We start from the raw sequence: 20,571 nt of genomic DNA, 5'->3' as shown, positions 1-20,571 counted from the left end.
AAAATGAAATAAGGTCAAGCCAGTATGAAACAGTTAAAAGAGTATATTTCTATATTATAAGTACTAAAAAAATTCTAATTACACAATTCTATTTTGTCTTCTTAATAATGGGAACAGCAGACACTATTGTGTACAGTATCATCTTGGGCAGTTTATGTATGTGTGACAGCCTACAAATGAAAAAGAGCGAACCCTGAGAACTGTAAGAAAATATAGTGTGTCTATAACACAACATTTTTGAGACAGAATTTGCAAATGATACTTGTTTTATAGGTTGGCTGTCTGCTACAGAAAAATGTGGGTACCTGGTTCTGAAGAGGTTTCGCTCTTGCCAGATGAAGTGAATGAGGGTGACTCTGAATGAAGTTTAATGCAGCATTCCCACAGATATCACTTCAAAGTAATAAGTCAGTGTGGAATCCACATGCAGCTGTGTTTGCTTTCAATACATGTGTTACACCACAGGCTACATCTGTATTCGAGTTCTATATGATGGGAAATGAATGACTTGTTGGATCTCATTACTGCTCAAGGTGTGCCCAATTGCAGCACAAAACATTAATCATGGCTTAGCATTATTAAAGCTTTCATATCGGTAACATCTGTCTCTATTTGTCCAATACTGAAAGAACCTTGAACTAATCTTTTGAAAGCTAATGCACTCAATGCGAAATGAACAACACAAAAACAATGTGTAATAGTGTTCCTGTACATAAATTAGTGGATAGCCTTTTTAAAAAGAATGGTACCAATAAGTTTGTATCTAACTATATTTATTGGATATTAAAAAGTAGTCCCAAGCAATTTTCCTATATGAACACTAAAAATAAATTGGGTGTTATTATATAAAGGTTAAAAGGTTAAAGGTAATTTATTTACCTTGTGGATTCCATTTCTACCATACCCAGGTAGGGAGGCTGATTTAGAATAAGGGAAACCTGAATTGTAGATAAAAAACAAGACATCTTTACATGGGAGATTTCAACATATTTTCTCAAAGATAGACATTTACTTCAAACCTCATGGTTCCACTCCTCCAATTTACCAGCCTGGCAGTTGCAATACCAATTATATTTATGCATTATTTGAAATATCTCCTATCATTGATTTCATGAATATAAGGTTAAATACTCCTGTTTATCCTTTCCTATGAACTGTCTTGTTAGACATACAGTAGCTGGCACCTCTGTTTTTCTCCTATTCTGCTGTAGTTTGCTAACTGTGGTGTTTGACAGCGCATCTTTCCCTCTTCACCTCCTGCATATTCTGAAGATCAAACCCTTTGCCTTTTTAGCCAAAATTAGACTTTTCCTTTGAAAAAAGATCAATATATGTTTTTAAAAGAAACATCAACCATTAATGACAGCAATGTTACCAACTTGCAATGTAGGCTGGATTGTCAGAACTTGGATGGGAGATCTTCAAGAAAGTGAGTTTGTTGTCATTACTGTATGTGGTGTTAATGGACCAGTAGGTGGCACTTTTGTTCTGGCCCAGAATTCCACTCCAGCGCCCCAGTATGGTGACTAAGGACACTGTTCTTCCATTGGATGAGAGGCTAGTGATATTACATCTAATTATTCATGACGTACAGAGTCCTTGGGTTTGGAAAGGCGCTTTATAACTACAATTTAATATTATTGTTGCAAAGATCAGGATTAATGCAATTATATCTTTACTATTATTCAGCTCATTGGGAAAGATATCTACAAATATTGACGAATTAAATAGCAAAGGATCAAGATTCTTCAGTACTTCACAATTAAAAATCTTATTTTTATCTTTTTGTGAGATGATGACCTCTACTTACTGGGCTGGGAGGAATCAATGGGAAGACTGCAAGTGGACGTTCTTGGGTCGATATCATCTGAACCAGATCTAGCGTCCATCTCACTCTTTAAAATCAACCAGCTTGTCTTCATCTACGTACACATGACAAACAACAAATAAATCAAATAATCAAATAAAGCTTTTGAAAAACATATCCAGGACCTGTTTTTGATCTTCTTCCTGTTCACAATACAGCATGAACTGTTTTTTGCATCACTAAAAGTGTTCTTCTAAGAGAGTTAATAGAATTCAACATATTTTTCTTCCTTGATTAAAATGACACAGGAAGATAAAGCCCATAAATGAAAATAAGCATTTATATACACCATGAAAACATTTAAATCTTATTTTAAATTATTTTTCTTTTCAGAAGTATTCATAGTATTATTTTTCCCCAAATAAACTTACCTTTCTGCTGTCTGCATCGTCTCCATCCTGCCAAGATGTCCTTAATACTGTAAAACAGTATCAATAAACATTTTTTCAAATGTATGCTGGTTAATAAAACACTCATTTCGAGCTTCTGAACCTCTCAATCCTTTTTGGATCTGTGACATAAGAGAGCAAAAACAGCCTCAGATGTGAAAAATAAAAAAGCAGTGCCTCGTGCAATTTCTAACAGACAGACAGGTTTAGCCTACATGTTCCCAGAGTTGAACTGCTATCTTAAAGATCTGCGGTTAACATATTGTTCAGTGATTACTTTAAAAATGTTAGATACTCAGTCCTACTTCACCATGAAACATGTTGGTTTACTGGTTTATTCTCTTGTTCTGTTCCATGTGGAACCGTTGAGCACATTTTTATTGATTTACAGTAACACTAGTGGAGGTACTGTGGGTACTGTACAGTATATCAATCAGGCGCATGACCTCACTTCTACTGGTACATATGCAACAATAATTAATACCCCTATCTTCCCTGATACTGAAAGGGGACATTCTGTTGTTATACAAGGGGGTATCCTTTTCGTTCTGATCTAAAAGGAAATGTAAAAATAAAAAAAAACTAAAAAGACTTCAACATTAAACAAACTTGGGTTGGGTCACAATCCAGCTTTAAAGGGCAGTTTGTAAAAGAAGTTATATTTTTTTGCATGTCTGCAAACAGTAAAGAGACACAGAAAAAAGAGACAGATATGAAAAAAATGTGTTTAAATTACCCAGACGTATGCTGAATATGACATGAAGAGAAGCAGCACTGCAAAATGGCAAACAGAAGTCATGCTTGTGTCACGTAATAAGGTTTCAAGCAGGTTTTGATGTTAATTCACATGATCCACGATAGAAACCACATAATCTGCCATCTTTCAAGCTGCTTATTTTTGGGCCACAGAGATAACATTTGTGAAGTGCTGAATACAAAGAAGTAAATCTAAATAATTTGTAGTAGCTTTATTGTTGAAATTCATAATGACCAAGACATAAAGCACTCACTTTTGACAAAAAGCAAACATCTAACACAACATATTACAAAAAATATTATTTTCATATTACTTTAAAAAATAATCCATTAAATAGCTTTCCTAATTTGTCTGTTACAGCATATGGGGATAGTTTTCCACATTTTAAATGTCTAGTATATCTACTGAAATACAACTTGATGGTATAACAAGAACTTACAAAATGAAGATAACACTGTGTCTCACTGCCTTAAGAAAAACCTTAAGTAACCGACTGCAATATATAACTATCATATATCACCAAATGAAGGAGACAGCAGGCAAATAGGCAAAGGCAAATAAAAATAATGATTCAGCCGCCATAAAAATAATTTAAAAATAACATTCATTGGACCTAAGCAGTAACTGGCTAAGCATGCAGATCATGCAGAAAATTGTTAAAAGGAGAGTGGACTGTACCATGCTGTTTGTAGATAGGGGGTTTTCTATAGATATTATCTTTTGTCCTAGTGTCTGAAGACGGAAAGAAAGAAAAGAGGATAAAAACAGAAACAGACATAAGTAAAGGCTACGATCTTCCAAAGGCACAAAGCATATCCTTATAGGCAGTGAATATCAGCCCTTTATTCACATTTTGCAGTCTAGTACTGCCCTACACAATGCATGAAAAAGGATGAATCTGTGGGATATTGATTCTTTCATCATTCACTTTGAAATCAACAGTTCTTTAAAATAGGAAACAACCTCCTTATTTTAAAAATTATTCTAATGCATAAGTAAACAACCAAAATCACTCATTTTACACTGAGCACACAAGTACTGTTAATATAGAAAGACAAAAAAGTTCATTATTCAAATTGCTTTTGTTACTCATTTATGCTTTTCTTTTCCTACAGGCAGTTCGTGATCCTGAACATTTATAAATCCCCTACATAAGTATTATCACATTTTCAAAACAAAGATCACTTATTGGAAGGCATACTAAGAGTTTATTTTTCTATTATGCAAAATTCATCTATCCATTTCCTAATGACTTCTTCCAATTCAGGGTCACAGGGAAACCAGAGCCTATCCCAGCAAGCAATGGGTGCCAGATGAGATACACCCTGGAGGGGACGCCAGTCCATCACAGGACAGACAGACACCACACACTCACACCAGGCCCAGTTTTCTCAGATGTCAATTAAACTACCAGTACAGTATGTCTTAGGACTGCAAAAGGAAGAGCACCCAGAAGAAACCCACGTGAACACTGGGAGAACATACAATCTTGCTTTAGATAGCTCCCAGGTCTGGAACTGAACCCAGGACCAAGAGCAACCAAGCAGCAATGTTAAACACTGTGGCACCAATGCAGTTATTGTCACCTGGAATTTTGAAATACTGAGGTCCCAATAGACAAATAGCCACAACACCAGTGCTAACTGGTATCTCCATCTAAATGCTTGTTAAACTCCTCTCATACTGTACAGTATGTTCATTCAGATATATACTTTTCACATTTCAAATTAATAAAGGATCAAAAGGCAAAATGAAAGAGGATATACTGTAAATCCACAGAGAAGGATGTTAAATAATATAGGCCTCTTATGGAAGTACTGTATTTAACATTGATTTTCCAGAATTTGTTATAGTTTGCTAGAGTTTGTACACAAAACACCTTAGAGAGAAACTTAATGCTGTTTTCAAAACATCCTATTTTCTAAAAAAAAAACATTTTCAATATTATTTAAAAACTGGTTCACTTTATTCAGTAAAATTAACTCAGATTAAGGAATACACAACCTGAGTTCACCAATGATAGTTATGAGATTTGGAATTTAAATAAAGTTTCTATTTTAAAAAAAAATTAAATAGCAGGTTATCTAAAACAAAATATTCATACCTCTTTAAACATTAACATTTCATTTTTTTAATCTTAAGTATTATTTCTAATTAGCCTTCCACCTGAAAGTGCATATTTTACTGAACACAAGATATCCTGTAAAGGGTACAAGAGTGGCTTTTACAAAAATTCCAGTTGCTTATAACAATACAGAAAGGACTTTGCTTTTCATAGCAAGGTCCTTTCTGTAGTTTCTGGAACTTCACACAATACAACATGTATTAGCAGGAGTCACACACAACATTAAAAATTTATACTGAAAAAATAGTTTTCAAGACAATAGTAGTGCTGCCGATGCTTATAATTTACAAATTGTGTTCTTTTTGAATTAGAATAGTCACAGCTGAAGGTAAACATTTGCTTACCCTGCCTTGTCTTCAGCACATTTTTGTTTGTGCTACAGTATTTCTTATCGCCACTGAACATGAACTGCATGGACTATATGAGAAACACTCCCAGATGTCATTTACACTAAGAATCACAAAAGGAACTGCTTTCCATTACCGCATGTTAGACTTTCGCCATTTTATTTTTAAGTTTAAAGAAAGTTAAAGAAAGATATAACGATTTTTTACAAGGTATTGTTCTTAGTTTGTGCCTAGTAACAATTTCAGGTGGTGCACAACCGTTCTGAATAAATGTACAGGTGGTGAAAATACAATTTCAGAAATCACAGATATGTATCCCTGAATGAGTGGCAATAATATCAGCAAAGAAAAGATAAGAGCGTACTTCTGTTCATAAAAAGCACAAGAACAATATCATTTACAGAAATGAAAGCCTGAGTAATCATGAGAATAGCTAACAATTTCATTGCACTTCTGTGGAATCCAAAATAACTTCCAAAAGAATAAAACATTTTTTTTTTTCACATTCACAATAGTGAGAAGAATTTATGACAAAAGTGCTTTTACAGAGAAAAACAAAAGTTTTTTGTGGACACTTTTATACCTTTGGCGCTGTGGCAGGAGGATGTATTACATGAAGGGAAAGAGAAAGCACAGAGCAAAGTGTAGGGTTACAGCAAAGCCATGAAATCCTACCTGGTATATGGAAATGCCTGGGCGCTTGCACATAGGAAGGAGATTTGCTGTCTGAATATGCAGATAAGCTGGGGGTACTCCGACCACTTTCACTACCTCCAGGGGGAAGAGCAAAGAAAGTAGATAAAAGAAAATGGAAGGCAAAGTAGAAGAGTTACAAGCGTTTCAAGCTGATATATGAGCCAACTTGCTAATCCAGCCTCCAGCCTTGAAAAATACTCATCAAATCTGACAAATTTTAGCATAGGAAAAAAAACTCAAAAAAAACATTTTCTCTTGCAAATGGCATAAGCTTCAGAATATGAGATCCATTTGCATGGCATCCATAGTGTCTAGTTTGGGCTTCTTTGCTTGTTTGGCTTTGACTGCATTACATTTAACATGCAGTTAAATTTACATGAATGTGCTAGGGAAGCACAGTAAACATTTGATTTAAAAAATGCCTACTGATAGCAGTACAAAAATGTCAACTTCCCTAACAAAACAGTTTGGATTCTTTGCTTTGACAATCCTGCTGAGTTGCATTTTTATAATGAGCCACGGACTGCAGAGCTCTTTTTTTATCAGTAACATTTAGAACATTCAGGTTCCAACATTAAGAATTAATTCACTTAGGCTGGATTATGAAGTCATTGCCACCTTTCATGCCCTAGCTTATGCATCAATGTTTTAGAAAAAAAAGGGAAGAAAATAAATAATTATCCAACAAGCACACCCTCTCTGCTCCCTGCACAGGACCGTGATGTTTTAGCACCGCAGTAAAATGAAGGCAAATGAAGTCATAGAGTGCCTCTTGGTTAGTAAAGCTTTTCAAGTTAAGTGGGTGCCTCTAATATCCATCTGGATCTATGTGACGTCAGCAAATGCCATACTAAGCTAGTCGAAACAAAATAAAAATAAATAGTCTCCTAGCCCCAGATGGATCGTGGTTTTGTCTTGCCACAATGGGAATGGGCTGCATCAGTTAGTTACTTCATCGCTGCTGTTAAATGTCTTCAGTATTCCTTCACCTTTTCAAACGTTTAAGGAATTGCTGAATTATCTCTCCATCATTACAGCTTCCTGTACAAAAAATGCCTTATTTTAAACACTGAAAGTATACTGTTCTTGCTTAAAGCTGTATGAATACAGTATGTCTGTATATAGAGAGATAACAAACAGGCCAGTTTGGACAATCAAATGCAGATGAGCAAGCACACTTGTGGCAAACTTCCAGACTGCAATCAGGAACATTGGTGATGAGCTCAAATAAGCGGTGGCCCTATTGGGGCGGAAATCGGAGAAAAAGAAACCCAAAGCCCTCCATGGCGCCAGCTGTGAGCAGAAGTGCTGATCTGGAGCAGCAGGCACAGGCAAGCTATGATTGCACAAGACATCTGACATCTGCATCTCCCCGCTGAAGGAAGCCCACACTTGATGAAAGTTTAACTTCCCTTACCCTAACAGAATAGACCTCACCGGGTGTAAAAAGATTCACTCTTAATTAGCTTTGAAAACTGGAATTTCTACAGAAATGGCTAAATAACCTCCTTTGAGGCAATGTACTTTGCATCTGTTTTTCTTTCATAATTTTCAAAGCCTGTCTTCCTAAAAAGTACTGAATTGATCTTGGTGAGTGTGCTTTTTTTGTCTGGAGGGCTTTCAAAGCTTTCATGTTTTATAAAACCATTTATCATTTTACCCACTACAACTTAAAATCCCTGTACACACAGTCTGTACAGCCTGTATCATTAAAAAATAAATAATAGATATGACAATAATAACACAGTAAGAAATCAAATATCTTTGGAATATGAAGTGATTATGCATACATACAATATACATAGTAAATTGAATAAATTAACCACCCAATGTGTGTTTTTTGACATTTTAAAAAACTTGAAATAAACAAATTATACCCATGTAAGTCACCACAATTCAGATTTTCACTGAAGCTTAAGTAACTGGTTTAGCATATTCAGCTCATCTTAGCCCTTTTGAATAAGACATGTTTCTCTCTACAATTGTAGACAAAAAACAACACCCTCATGCTTTTGTTATGCAATTCTTTCTTGACTTTTTTCTTTTAGAACCCAATGGGCACACAAATAACTCTGTACATAGGTGCTGAGTAGTACTGTAATTAACTGCATTCAGTTGTTAAGATTACCTCAGAATGAAACTGATGTGACAAATTCACAAAAAATGACCAAATCCAAGCACTCAAGTTCGAACGTAGCAGCCAACACACAACACAGCTGGAAATAATATAAAGAAACGAGCACTCTCCCTGCTGCCCATTACAGAGATCCTTCATGGGTATTATAATGTAGTTACACATTCTCATGCACAACACATTAAAAAAAACACTAGAAGCACAACAGCAACTCTGCACAAACTGATGAAGGACAAGAGGCAAACTGCCCAGTTCCTAGTCTGCCCTGTGGTTTTCAGCCAACACAGCTGGGTTTATACAGTTTTCACTTGGAAATGCTTTACCGTGAGCTGGCAAACTGAGATGCCACATCTTATTTTCAAGAAGATCTTGCTTGTAGCCTGGAGGAATGAAGCACAGGGAGATCATTGGATCTGGCCTAAAAGAAGCTGTGGGACCTCAAACGTCAAATCTGTCTCAGGAAGTGTGCTCCTCTACTATCTTGTACTATAATCTACAGTAAGTACTCCCATTTCTGTGTGATAGACTCTTATTAAAATAATATTTTTCATTAAATTTAATACATTTCAAATATTGTTTCTGTGAATGCAGGCATATTATTGGTTTGCTTCACTCAGGTATTGATTTGCCCTTCAGATCAGTCATTGTCATACAGTATATTAATGTTTCAATACAGTATGCTGTATCAAAATGTTAAATTTTGCTATTAAAAGAATAGTTTCTAGAGGAAGTTTCTAGAACAAAGAATTATTTTTAAAGGAAGACAAAATATTAAATTAAAAAGAAAAGAAACAGGAATGTTTATCTCTAGTGTATCTACATACTGTATGGTACTGTGTAGTACAGTACTTTGCCTCACAGCAGTGGGAATAAATTGCCCACCTGATTGGGAAATAAGTACTGCAAAAAAGCACTCAAACACAATCTGAGCTCTTTATTGAATGAAATGGAATATACTGTGAAGAATGTGGTACGAATGCTCCTAAGCCCATTTGATTAGTGTTTGTCAGAAAGAAGACAAGATCTTGGATAATGGCTGCAGCTCTGCTCCTGCTGCAATGTCATTGCCCGATCAGAGCTTACACAGCCCCACTGCCTAGTGTCTTTTACCCCCAAAAGCCCGCATCTTCCTCTGTCTAGGTTTCTAAGGGTTTATGTTATTAGGCTTAAATGAGTTGCAACTTGCACAGAGCTTGAAACCATCTACTCAGCTAAGACCCAGGCCACCCAGCAAACCTATCACTCTTTCACACCCTTCAAAGGCTGGATCTTAGTGGACCAGAGCTACAGTAGAGGGGTCTAGAGGAAGGGAGCTGTGATTCCCTGCACATACAGTATAGTGTTTCTACCATCAGAAAACAAAACTGAGTAATTGAAATCGATCATTAAAAGGGAAAACACTTAGATGTGGGATTTTCAATCTGTGGAATATTCCTATTAAATATTACCACAGAGATCTGAAAAAAAATGGATGTTACGTCCCAGTAATTTTAACATAATACTAAATACAAACTGAAAATAACAGGTTTTTAGTTCAAACTTTATACTATATGTACTCTAACTGTGATTGTTAGCTTGTATCATCTTTTATTTTAATTTACAAGTCTTAGAAAAACAAATTACAGCTTAGACCATAAAATATTGATGAAGAAAGAAAAAATAATAAATTCTATTTAAAAAAAAAGAAAGTGTAAAATAGAGCTTTACACAATGGCGGTGGTTCATTCCATCCTCATCTGCATTTATCAAAAGTGCATTATTTTTTGGTAACAAATGCTTTCAGTGTACAACAGGCCTGAGAAGCTGCTTATTGGAAATATGTGTGACCACTGGGGGAAGCTGTAGTGAACCATGTGTGCAGAGCTGAGAGTTACCTGGCCTGCTGTAGTGCTGAGGAGAGCGCGATGGAGTGTAGCGTCCGTATCCCAGGGAGCTGTGGGAGCCGGGACTGGAGGCCCTCCTCTGGCCAGGGGATTTGTCATTGTGGTCACCCTGGCAACAAAGAGCCATGCAGAACAAAACAAACCTATCAGATCCATCAGAAGGACTGTCAGCACCAGACTGCAGTCACTGGCAAGGACAAGCTTTGACATTCAGTTTAATGCAATACAAACAAGCTTTATTGGAATTAGATGTTAAACAGACATTTGCTTGCCCCTTTCAACTGCTATTGTATTTTGTAATTGATTATTTGTTCTTTTTTTAAACTGTTCCAATGAAATTCTGAACATTTTGGGCATAATATAAAGGTATGGCAAAAACTTAAGGAAGGAATTGTTCTCAAACTTCAAACTATGGAACCTCTAGGTTTTAATGATGATCATGAATATCCTCTTTGTATCCTTCTTGCATACTAACAACATATGCAGTCTATCTCTGATAGAATACTATTAATTAAGATATTTCAATTTATTTGTATTTAATTGTATTATTGAACAACAAATACACATAACATACTGTTTATTCTGTTATAATGATTATACATAACTTGATTTTACTCTGGAACTTTCTTTGAAGCCAGTAGTTAATAATGGATTATTTTTGTCACTAAAGTTTTAATAATGTCTAGATTATTTGCAGGTTAGGTAAATAATAATTCAGTTTATTTCAAGCCCTGAGCAGGGTTAAATAAACTCTGAGGTATTCATTTGGTAATACTCAGGAAGGTCAAAAACATGAAACATTTGTTATTCTCATACTCCACATACTGTACTGTATTTCAGTTTATTCCAGTCTGTCTGTGACAAATAAATAAAAAAAATCTTTTTGAGCTTGTCTACTGATTGTCATGAAATCGAACCTGAATCACAAGTTTACCACAATGCATATACAGAGCCTGGTACATGTCATATTAAATCTAATTCCAAGAGAAGGACAGTTGGCATTAACTATGTCATTATTAAACACTGAAACAAGGATGTATTTTAAATTTTTATGTGGTAAAACATCCTCTTCAAGCAGCGCTTAATTAACAAAATGACACAGATGTTTTTTTGCAAATGTAGATAGGCAACTGGAGTTTCCTCTTTTAATTATTTTTCTTGTGTTAATAAATCATGTCATTTGTTTTATGTTTGCCTTTCCCTAAATAGACATTGTTTAAACCTGTATCAGTGCAAAATGCAATAGTACTGCATGGTGTTACTTTTTTAATTGTCCTGTTTCTTGCAAAATCCAAAAATCATGTCTCTCTTTATTGAAGGAAATTATATATAATTATATATATTATCTCCTCTTTTAAAAAAATGACACATCTCAGGAGAAGTGGTGATACTGATATTCTTGCCTAAAGATTTTTTAATGACATCAATACCTAATGGACTGAACAGAGTATTAGATTTTAAACATTTGTTTTAAATAAGAATTGATTAAGAAAGAAAAAAATCATAGTGTTTATTTAGTGAATTTAATTGCTCTTCCAATCACCTTCCTTTCACATGGAATCGCAACAGTACTGTAGATATACAGTGTATATACAGTATATACTGTATACAGTGTATGGGATTTATGTAAAATTTTTCTACAAAATATCTAACTCCAGAGATACTGTACATGTTATACATCTCATTCTATAATCACGATTGTTTTAAAATTAAAAACAATCGTGATTATAGAATCACGATTGTTTTAAAAGATGAATGTTCTTGACCTTTGGTTTAACTATGTGTAATGCTGATGATTAAGAAATGTACAAAACCCACGTATATAAGACATTTTGTTTTACCTCAGTGGGTGTTGGAGAAAGCAGCTGGGGTGACTGTAACTGAAAAGCAAAATAAAAATTAAAAAAGCAAAAAATAAAAATGAAACTAAAATTCGGCTTGAAAACGTCCTAAAAGCTAAGATGCTGGAGACATATCGTCTTGAACATATTCACAAATTGGCATATCCGATCAGTAAATGGCAAATCAAAAGACACATTTTTATAAGTTGATCACAAACAGGTAAAGGCTTATCTAAAGCTGTTTTAATTAAAATTTAAAATAATTTTCAGAAAAATAATAAAGGAAACGTCTGAAATACCCCAGAGTTGTGTTTTATGATCATTCAGCAGAAGTGTTTGAGTTAGTTTTGGCTTGTTACCTCTCCGTAATGTCTGTCTTCTGATATATAGCTGATATATGGGGAGTAGGTCAGCATGTCAGGCCGGTCAATGTTGTAGATGGCTTTAACTTTAGGGAGCGCAGCCAGATCCTTGTAGTCAAGAAGCTCATCTCCAAGCTTAGCCTAAGAAAGACCAAAAAAACATGAAAACAGACAAGGATTTCTTGCATAAACATATGGGGAAAAGCTGTTCCTATTCGTTATGTTTTTTGTATAGTCTTGACATTGTTCTTGAGTTTGTTATCCTTTTTAAGATACACAGTAAGCTTGTTTTTCTTCTAAAAACTTTATCTGAGATTAAACAAAACAGAGTAGTGGCCCTGCACAGATCAATGTTTACTTTTAATTATTACATTTAAAATGATTAGTTTTCATAGGTATTCAGATTAATATCAGAAACGTTTAATTGATATAAGGGATTTATACAGTACCATGCCATCACCTCATGCTTAACCATTAAAAGGTCTGTTCCAATTGAACATTCAAAAATTGTAGTAGTTTTACTCACATAGATGACACGGCTGGGTGACCCAGATGTGCTCGATGCAGGCACAGATGTGATGCTTTCTGAAGAAGTTCTTGTTACCTGTAAGATGAAAGACTCTAAGGCACAGAATGAAGTTTTGCAGAATAATTAATTAGATCAGACAAAGAACAGTGTTATTCATAAGATACAGTAGATGCTGTAATAGAAAAACATCAAAAGAAACGTTCCACCTTATTTATGGTTTTCTTAAGAAAAATATAAAGTACTGTATAAAAACAATCAGCTACTGTTTAAATATTTTTGGCATGATTTGGATTAATAAATCATTAATGACTGACTATGATATACTGAATAATACTATAATACTTCATTAGAGATAGACATCTGATTGGGCACAGGCGATGAGATTATTTATGAGATCATTATTTTGAGATCATCAAAATAAAATAAAAAACACAGAAAGAGACCCTTTTGCCCTTGGGTCTTGACAGTGTCAGTGTATTGTTACTCTCTGGGGTATTCACAGCCAACAAATTCTAACATGGCAAGCCATTACAACCCTTGCAAGCACAATGTGACACCTCACCAAGATCAATGCAGAGGTCATAGTGTGATGGTCTGATCAGGAGTCTCTACAGAACACTCCTTGTAGTGATTGATGGCAACGCGACAAGGTGCTCATTTGATCAAGTCCCAGGATCTCATCTACTACACTTTCTGCGGGGTCATTCTGACAAGATAACATTCCAGCACATCAATGTACATCTTCATACTATTCATGTAACAATGGCTTTCTTATAAGACACCCAAAGAAGGCTCCACAGCTGAAACAATGTGTTTCTTTTCTTCTCTTTTCAGCATGGAATAAACCTTTTGTCACTCCCGACATCCCTCCTTAGAGGGCGCTCCACTACTCCCGTTATTGTACTTGTGATTAAGCTCCCCAGGTGTACCTTCTTATGTGTATTTTTTAAAGACTGGCTCCTCCAGTCCTCGGGGCTCGTCATTAGGGTAAGGATGTCGCGAGACCCGCCTGGCACAAGGAAACCCTACGTCCGTCTCCTGTGGGCATAGGCCTCATCCCTGACACCTCCCCCTTCCCGAGCCCGGGGTCTGGAGGATCTCGCCCCGTCACTGTTGGACCTCCATGTTTTGTCTGTCCATGTGCATGTGTTCCCCCCTCCCTGGGATTTTAACCTTGTCGCGTCCCAGGATGGATTACTCGCTGATAAGACTCTTGGACTGTTCCCTGACCTGCCTTTGGACCTGTTTGGATTTGGATGCCATTCTTTGTCTCCCCCGTTCACTGTCTCACGGATTGTCACTATTATTTTGTGCACTATTAAACCCCTGTGTTCCCTTTTACCACGCCTCCTGTTTTCTCCAACTCTTACCGCATTGCATAGGGTCTACTACAAGACCTGACACGGATCTCAGTTCATGTTCGTGACACCTTTACTTGTTTCTTATAAGACCACAATGTGACAAATAGGCCATGGATGCCATGTTCGCTACACTGGAGCACTTCTGAACATCTGTGGGATTAGCTGGCGTCTCTTGGCATCTAGAACTCAAGAGGCCAGTGAATGGACACATGCTTGTTCTGGGACCACGAAAGGAAAAAGAGATAGAATCCTGCAAGACAGCATCTGCAAATCTGGAGCAAAGCCTGTGTCACAAATGTACATCTTGTATTGCTTCCAATGCTGTTCACAAGTGCTACTTGCCTGACTTTCAAAGTAGACCTCTTGTTTATCAACTGTGTTGTTGACAAATGTTAATAAGCAAAATAAATTGTCCAATGTTGTGTCTGTTCACTGCCCCTGCTACACAAATATTTTGTCATTTTCCTGATAACTGTACATTAGTTGCAGTTATAAGTGGCAAGCTTCTTGTGATGCTCAGTTTAGAAACATACAGTAGCTGCTTTTTTATGAAGTCTAAATGGTAACCATGATCTTTAGAACCATACGATATTTTAAATTGAACAAAATATCATTAATATACTTCATTCATTATTATTCATCAAAATTCCATGGTTGAAATCTATTTCAGTGCCACTTATTATCTCTGAAATACAGTTTATTATTGCATAAAGGTTCACAGGATGGCTTTGGAACATTTTTGCAGTATTTATCCTACAGTACATTATTTAAAAATTATTTATAATGCCATTTATAATATTATTTAGTTTATATTATCTATGCTTCGAAAGAAACTTTGAGAAGCCGCCTGTGAAGCAAACCAGCTAGCCATGTAAATATTGCACAAGGCAGCTGGAGGTAAAGTACATATACTGTACAGTACACTTTGATTGCCTATAGTTGGTAACCTCTCTTTTCTATAAAAATGAAAACAAAGGTATTCTTATTCACAATTTTCACTAAAAAAAGCATCAAATTGACAACATCTTAACATGGGACTGTGCAAATGTAATATTTAGTATTAGTGCCCACAAGGTTTAGTCTACGGCAATACTGTATTGGTAAAGTACTTTGACTACGCAGAGTGCCGAGCCACAGACACTGGTTCACACTGAGTTGGACAGCAGCTGCAGTACATTTAAACAGTGCTTTATGACAGGTGAGTTACTGGAATTGAGCACACATTTAAAAACATGTGTTTGTAGTGAAGGACTAAAATTAGGTAATTATCTCTATCATGATGAACATACAGTAGTAGTTCCTTCAAATCAAAATTAAATCATTGACCTTTATTGAAATTAAAATGTAATAATCGAATTGCTGTTTATTTGTACGAGATTCAGTGTTTTGTAGTAACTTTTTATGCTTCAATGCATGTATTGTAAAATGGATATTTGTTAATAAGCCAGTAGTTACAATATACAGTATATTGATGACCTAAATGATCTATTTGAACTTTTTCCTGGGATGGTATGATGTACGGTTTGCTGTAAAAAAGCAGGTTGACATGGTAATTGTAATTCATTAGTAAACTTTGCAGGGCTGTAATGATATGGAGATATCAGCATTATTTACTGCATGGTTCTTAAGTTTTCAAATATTTTGTATAAGCTTTTGAGTTTCTGCAGAGCACTAAGCAGACTCCAGTTAATGCATGCAGGCAGCTGCACACTACAAACCTGGGAAGAACCGTCACTGAGGAGAATCCGGACCTGCTTCTAGAAGGAGCCGTGTAAAAAGGGATTATATTCTCCTGAGCCTGAGTTCCAGAGATTGATGCAAAACAACAGATACCTTCTGTTAAGGTACCTACTTGAAAACTCTGCAATGGATGGTGTAAATTCCACTGTACACTGAGAATACAGCTTCTATTCTTCAAGTTTAGAGCATTTTCTCAATATAACAGTACAGAAGATACAGTTACTGTTAGCAGGTAAACTTTTAAGTAAACTGTAACTAATACTTTTGAAACAAAATATTAAATTCTGTAATAGATCCATCAAGAAGAACTAAATATATGCAGAATAACTCAATAAGTTGCTGTAAGTTTCAAAGTGTGTCCTCTTCACACAACAAGGTTGTTTTTTTTTTACCTTCAGTATTTCTCACCTTATGTTTCTCTTCTACTCTGGCAGCCTGTCTGCAGGGTGGATGCCAAATGGAAGAACCTAAAATAAAACCAATAGTGTTCATGAGCTCGAATGTTTCTGGTGGAATTTAAAACTAAACAAACTCTCAAAACGATTTCACATACTGTACCACTATTTTAAAATATTTAGGTCAAAAGCCTAATTTTTCAGAAGTCAATTAAACCAAATGATGCAAAATGTTCACAGCAACTTGTTTGAACTACTGAAAGTTTGTTTTGAGACATTTACGCAAAGACGTGATCACTCTATACTGGTAGTTTAAGTAATTTAAAACTACCATTTTTACACGTAGCTAAAGTCATTAAGAGTTGCATACTGGCATACAGCATGAAATCTGAAGTAGTTTGAAGATAGAAATAAGAGCAAACATGACAGGTTTAAAGCAGGCAGCTGTGTTAAAGTGCTGCGGAATGTTCCTTCAGTTTTTGGTATTTTGGTATAACAACCAGAAAGTTGTTGTTTTTGATTATTGTGCTTAAAATGCACTAATCAATCAAACTTTATTTCCCAGAGTGTCCTTTAAGAAATGCACTGTATGTGTTGTATCATGTTTTGTTTGTTCAATACTGTTCAAATACAAAAGAAAAAATTTAAAAGGCTGATTGCTTACCTTGAAGATACATCTCTTCTCCCTCTCCAAACATCTGGTTACACCTGACACATCTTGCACAAGACGGGTGGTAATGTTTATCACCTGCCTACAAATAATAAAATAATGAAGCTGAAAGACTTTTTATGCAAAATGTCTCTCAAAAGACTATTCCTCCTTCTTTGTCCTGTAAGTTACTGTAGATACTACTGGTTTTCTCCATCTCATTCCTGGTAATCAATAACATCCTTGTTGTGAATATATTTTTTTTTCTTGTGGGTCACTATGACTAACAACAGGTGGCTACAGTGTGCTCTCTTTGATAAGTTTTTCATTTTGTAGGGGTGTTACCCATTGGCGCTTACCAATTGTGGCCTCCTAATAATCCCCATCTATGAATTGGTTTCATTACTCTGCTCTCCTCCCCACTGATAGCTGGGGTGTGGTGAGCGTTCTGGCGCACTACGGCTGCTGTTGCATCATCCAGGTGGGACTGCACATTGGTGATGGTGGAGGAGAGTCCCCATTACCTGTAAAGCGCTTTGAGTGGAGTGTCCAGAAATGCACTATATAAGTGTAAGGAAGTATTATTGTAAATGTAATTACATGTGTAATCTTGTAAATGTTATGCTGTAAATTGACCAAAAGGGGGAGCTATGACACAGCCCTAGAAAAAAAATGTCCCTTTTCAATCTGTACTGACGGCCATTTAGCACAGGGACTTAAAAGGAGGGTTGAAAGGAATCCTATTCTGTGACAGATGAATATTTTAAGTAATATTAAAAGAATCCATTTATATCATATATATATACATATAATACCCTAATCTCTTTCCGGTAGTGACTATATTACTTGCCTCAAATAAGGACTTCATACATTATATATATATATTTTAAAAATAAAAGTCTTTTAGTTGTTTACAAAGACATGTTGAATTTTATTGTTTTACATATACACATGAAGACCAAATATGACTGGATAAAATTGTTCAACAAAGATTTAGAAATGAAGAGCAATTCTGACACAGACTTCTTAGAACAAGCAACAGTAAAAGTGGATATAAATTGTGCACTAATATTTAGATTTTTAAAAGCTTTTTGATGATATCCCTTGTGAAAGAAACATTCTTAAGTTTGTTTTCAAGGTAAAGATTGTGGTAGATTGAGAACTTGAAAATGTGGGTGAAAATACTAGCATTTTAGGGGACTCATTAGAACACCTGGCAAATGACATCATGCAGTCTACGGCAGAGTATGCATGCAGATAGCAAAAATGTACACTAAAATCATAAGGAAACACTGTGTCATTCATAACAGCTGTTGTCTTTCATTCTCTGAACAATACACCTCAATTCAGAGCCCGGGCAATTGAGCTGCTTATATAAAACCATAGCAAATGGGACTATCATGCACTGATGACACACTATGCGCATGTAGTCATCCTAAAGGGTAACCAAAACCGCAGCTCACTCTTTCAAGTTAAAATCTGAAACCAGAGAGCAGATTTATTTTTTGGTTCACTACAGTCTTTCACCCAAGGATGGTACTTAAAATGCTCAAATGCACTTCCAAAATCACTAGCCTGAAGTCAGATTATCCCCACAGCCATTCTGTTGCTGTGATCTTCTCTTGCTGCGTGGCAAGGGTGTTTCTGCCAACCCTTCTCTCTAAACTACAACTCACACTATAAAAGAACAGCAGTGGTACTGACTGATGTTACAGCTTGTACTGAATTTCACCCTAAAGCAAATTCCGGATGTCAATCTGTTTTACTAGCTTTTACTCACTTCTGAGATTAGACCACTGAATGCTCTTAAGAGCTCAAGCAATAAAAATACTCAATTTTAATTACTTTATTCAGGTTTTACCATCTTCACCAAACAGACCATTTTTAAACTAACATTGTTGTGTAACGTCATAGAATTACTTAGAAATACCTGTCACAATGGCTATTATTATTATTGAACATATTTCACAAAATGACAAACGAAAACACTCAATTTTCCTGTGGCCTGTAAAAAGAATTAACGAGACAAAAGCAATAGCAACACCCATTTGTGAATGCATACTCTGTACGTGTTCATGATTGTTTTGGTCACTGATAGTCACCAAATAGACATAGACAAAGAAAATGAAAGAAAAAGATTGAATGTTAGCAACAATCAATTTTCCTGTCTTGAGCACACTCCTTTTTTATTCCTTCCTGGAAGAGATAAATATAGATCACCCTTCACCCAACAACGTTTTTCAGCCATATACTCTAATGAGCTTGCTTCTTTAATATCTGGCTACTGAAGATTCATTCAGACATTTATTGCTTACTGTATATGCTTCAAGTCATTTTTTATCAACATTTCTTTCTTGAAAAAGTGTCCTCAGCAAAACGTTTAATTTTGTCCGTAGAGAACAAACAAATCATAAGATCCAGTCTGCCTATCAGGTATTTTGTTTTCAACTGATGTTATTTTGAAACTATGTCGTGAATTTTCTCTTTAAAGGCGATTCTTGATGAAGAAGATTATTTTGTAGGTAGAAACATTTCTCAGATTAGATTATTTTTAAAAACCAAATAACAATTTTATTCTAAAAAAATACATTCTTATTTCCATGTAACAATAAATATATGATTTTGCATATAAACTATACTATTCAAGATGTGTTTGTTCTTTACTTCTGAGTATTTTGATAGAAAAAGGCAAAAAAAATTGTTTGGATGCTGACCGGAACAGCTAATTATTCCACTCATATTTCACACAAAAGTGAAATATTTATCATTCGGGTTCAAGGAGTGGTAAAATGGATACAGCATACAGTATATGAGTTGGTGTCCAGTGTCTAATAGACATGAACCAGAGGACTTGGGCCATAAGGGGTCTCATGTATGAGCAGGGAAGTCATGGACAGATGGACTGACGATTAAAAAAGTTTTTTTAAGAATGAAAATGGACCCATTAAGAATGAAAGGATGGACTTCCTCATTTTGGAAATCATGTCCGTGAACTTAATCCACAGCTAGCTACAGTATAGTTAGTGATATACAGTAAGCCATAAAGTGGCATTTTCTTCGTTATCAGAGGTATCCCCCTTTAATTTGCAGACATTTATGGTACTCATGTTTATTTATGGTACTCTTGACTTTCCTAATAGCAGCATAACAACCATTTCACTTTGCTGCATAATTTCAGAAGTGGGCATTAGTGGGAAAATAGCCATAGCAAATCAGCTTACACCTTAGGTCCCATGTTTTCCATCATTTAGGCATTATAAATAATTATGGGGTTAGCACTGGCATTGGTAATAGCAGATTACGTCTAAACAATTTTTAATAATAATAATAATAATAATAATAATAATAATTAATAATAAAATACAACATAAACAACAGCTTCACCCAAGAAAAATCCGTAACCTAAGAAAAATCATATAAATATATAACTATATATAAAATCTATTCAGAATGCCATTTGAAGACGTTGTTAAATATTTTAGGAGATATGCTGTAC

General features: G+C 35.4%; 1 protein-coding gene across 6 annotated transcripts in view; it reads right to left on the bottom strand.

Annotated features, from left to right (window-relative positions):
* ablim2 (actin binding LIM protein family, member 2) overlaps positions 1-20,571 on the bottom strand; it is a 105,235-nt gene that overhangs the window by 17,994 nt on the left and 66,670 nt on the right. For 2 of the 6 annotated variants that reach the window (XM_015344909.2, XM_015344908.2), the window contains exons 7-19: positions 17,091-17,178; positions 16,440-16,498; positions 16,010-16,048; positions 12,928-13,005; positions 12,399-12,542; positions 12,040-12,078; positions 10,190-10,307; positions 8,639-8,695; positions 6,161-6,256; positions 3,692-3,745; positions 2,239-2,285; positions 1,811-1,922; positions 880-938 (exon numbers count right to left, since the gene is read on the bottom strand). In XM_015344909.2, coding sequence (XP_015200395.2) covers positions 880-938; positions 1,811-1,922; positions 2,239-2,285; positions 3,692-3,745; positions 6,161-6,256; positions 8,639-8,695; positions 10,190-10,307; positions 12,040-12,078; positions 12,399-12,542; positions 12,928-13,005; positions 16,010-16,048; positions 16,440-16,498; positions 17,091-17,178 — 990 coding nt within the window. The remainder of the gene's footprint in view (positions 1-879; positions 939-1,810; positions 1,923-2,238; positions 2,286-3,691; positions 3,746-6,160; positions 6,257-8,638; positions 8,696-10,189; positions 10,308-12,039; positions 12,079-12,398; positions 12,543-12,927; positions 13,006-16,009; positions 16,049-16,439; positions 16,499-17,090; positions 17,179-20,571) is intronic. The other 4 variants (XM_069190156.1, XM_069190166.1, XM_069190154.1 and 1 more) reach the window with 4 other exon arrangements.

Source organism: Lepisosteus oculatus, chromosome 1, assembly GCF_040954835.1.
Source record: "Lepisosteus oculatus isolate fLepOcu1 chromosome 1, fLepOcu1.hap2, whole genome shotgun sequence".
NCBI classification, from domain to species: Eukaryota; Metazoa; Chordata; class Actinopteri; order Semionotiformes; family Lepisosteidae; genus Lepisosteus; species Lepisosteus oculatus.
The sequence above is the reverse complement of the archived record's forward strand: the minus strand, read 5'-3'. Positions and strand labels throughout refer to the sequence as shown.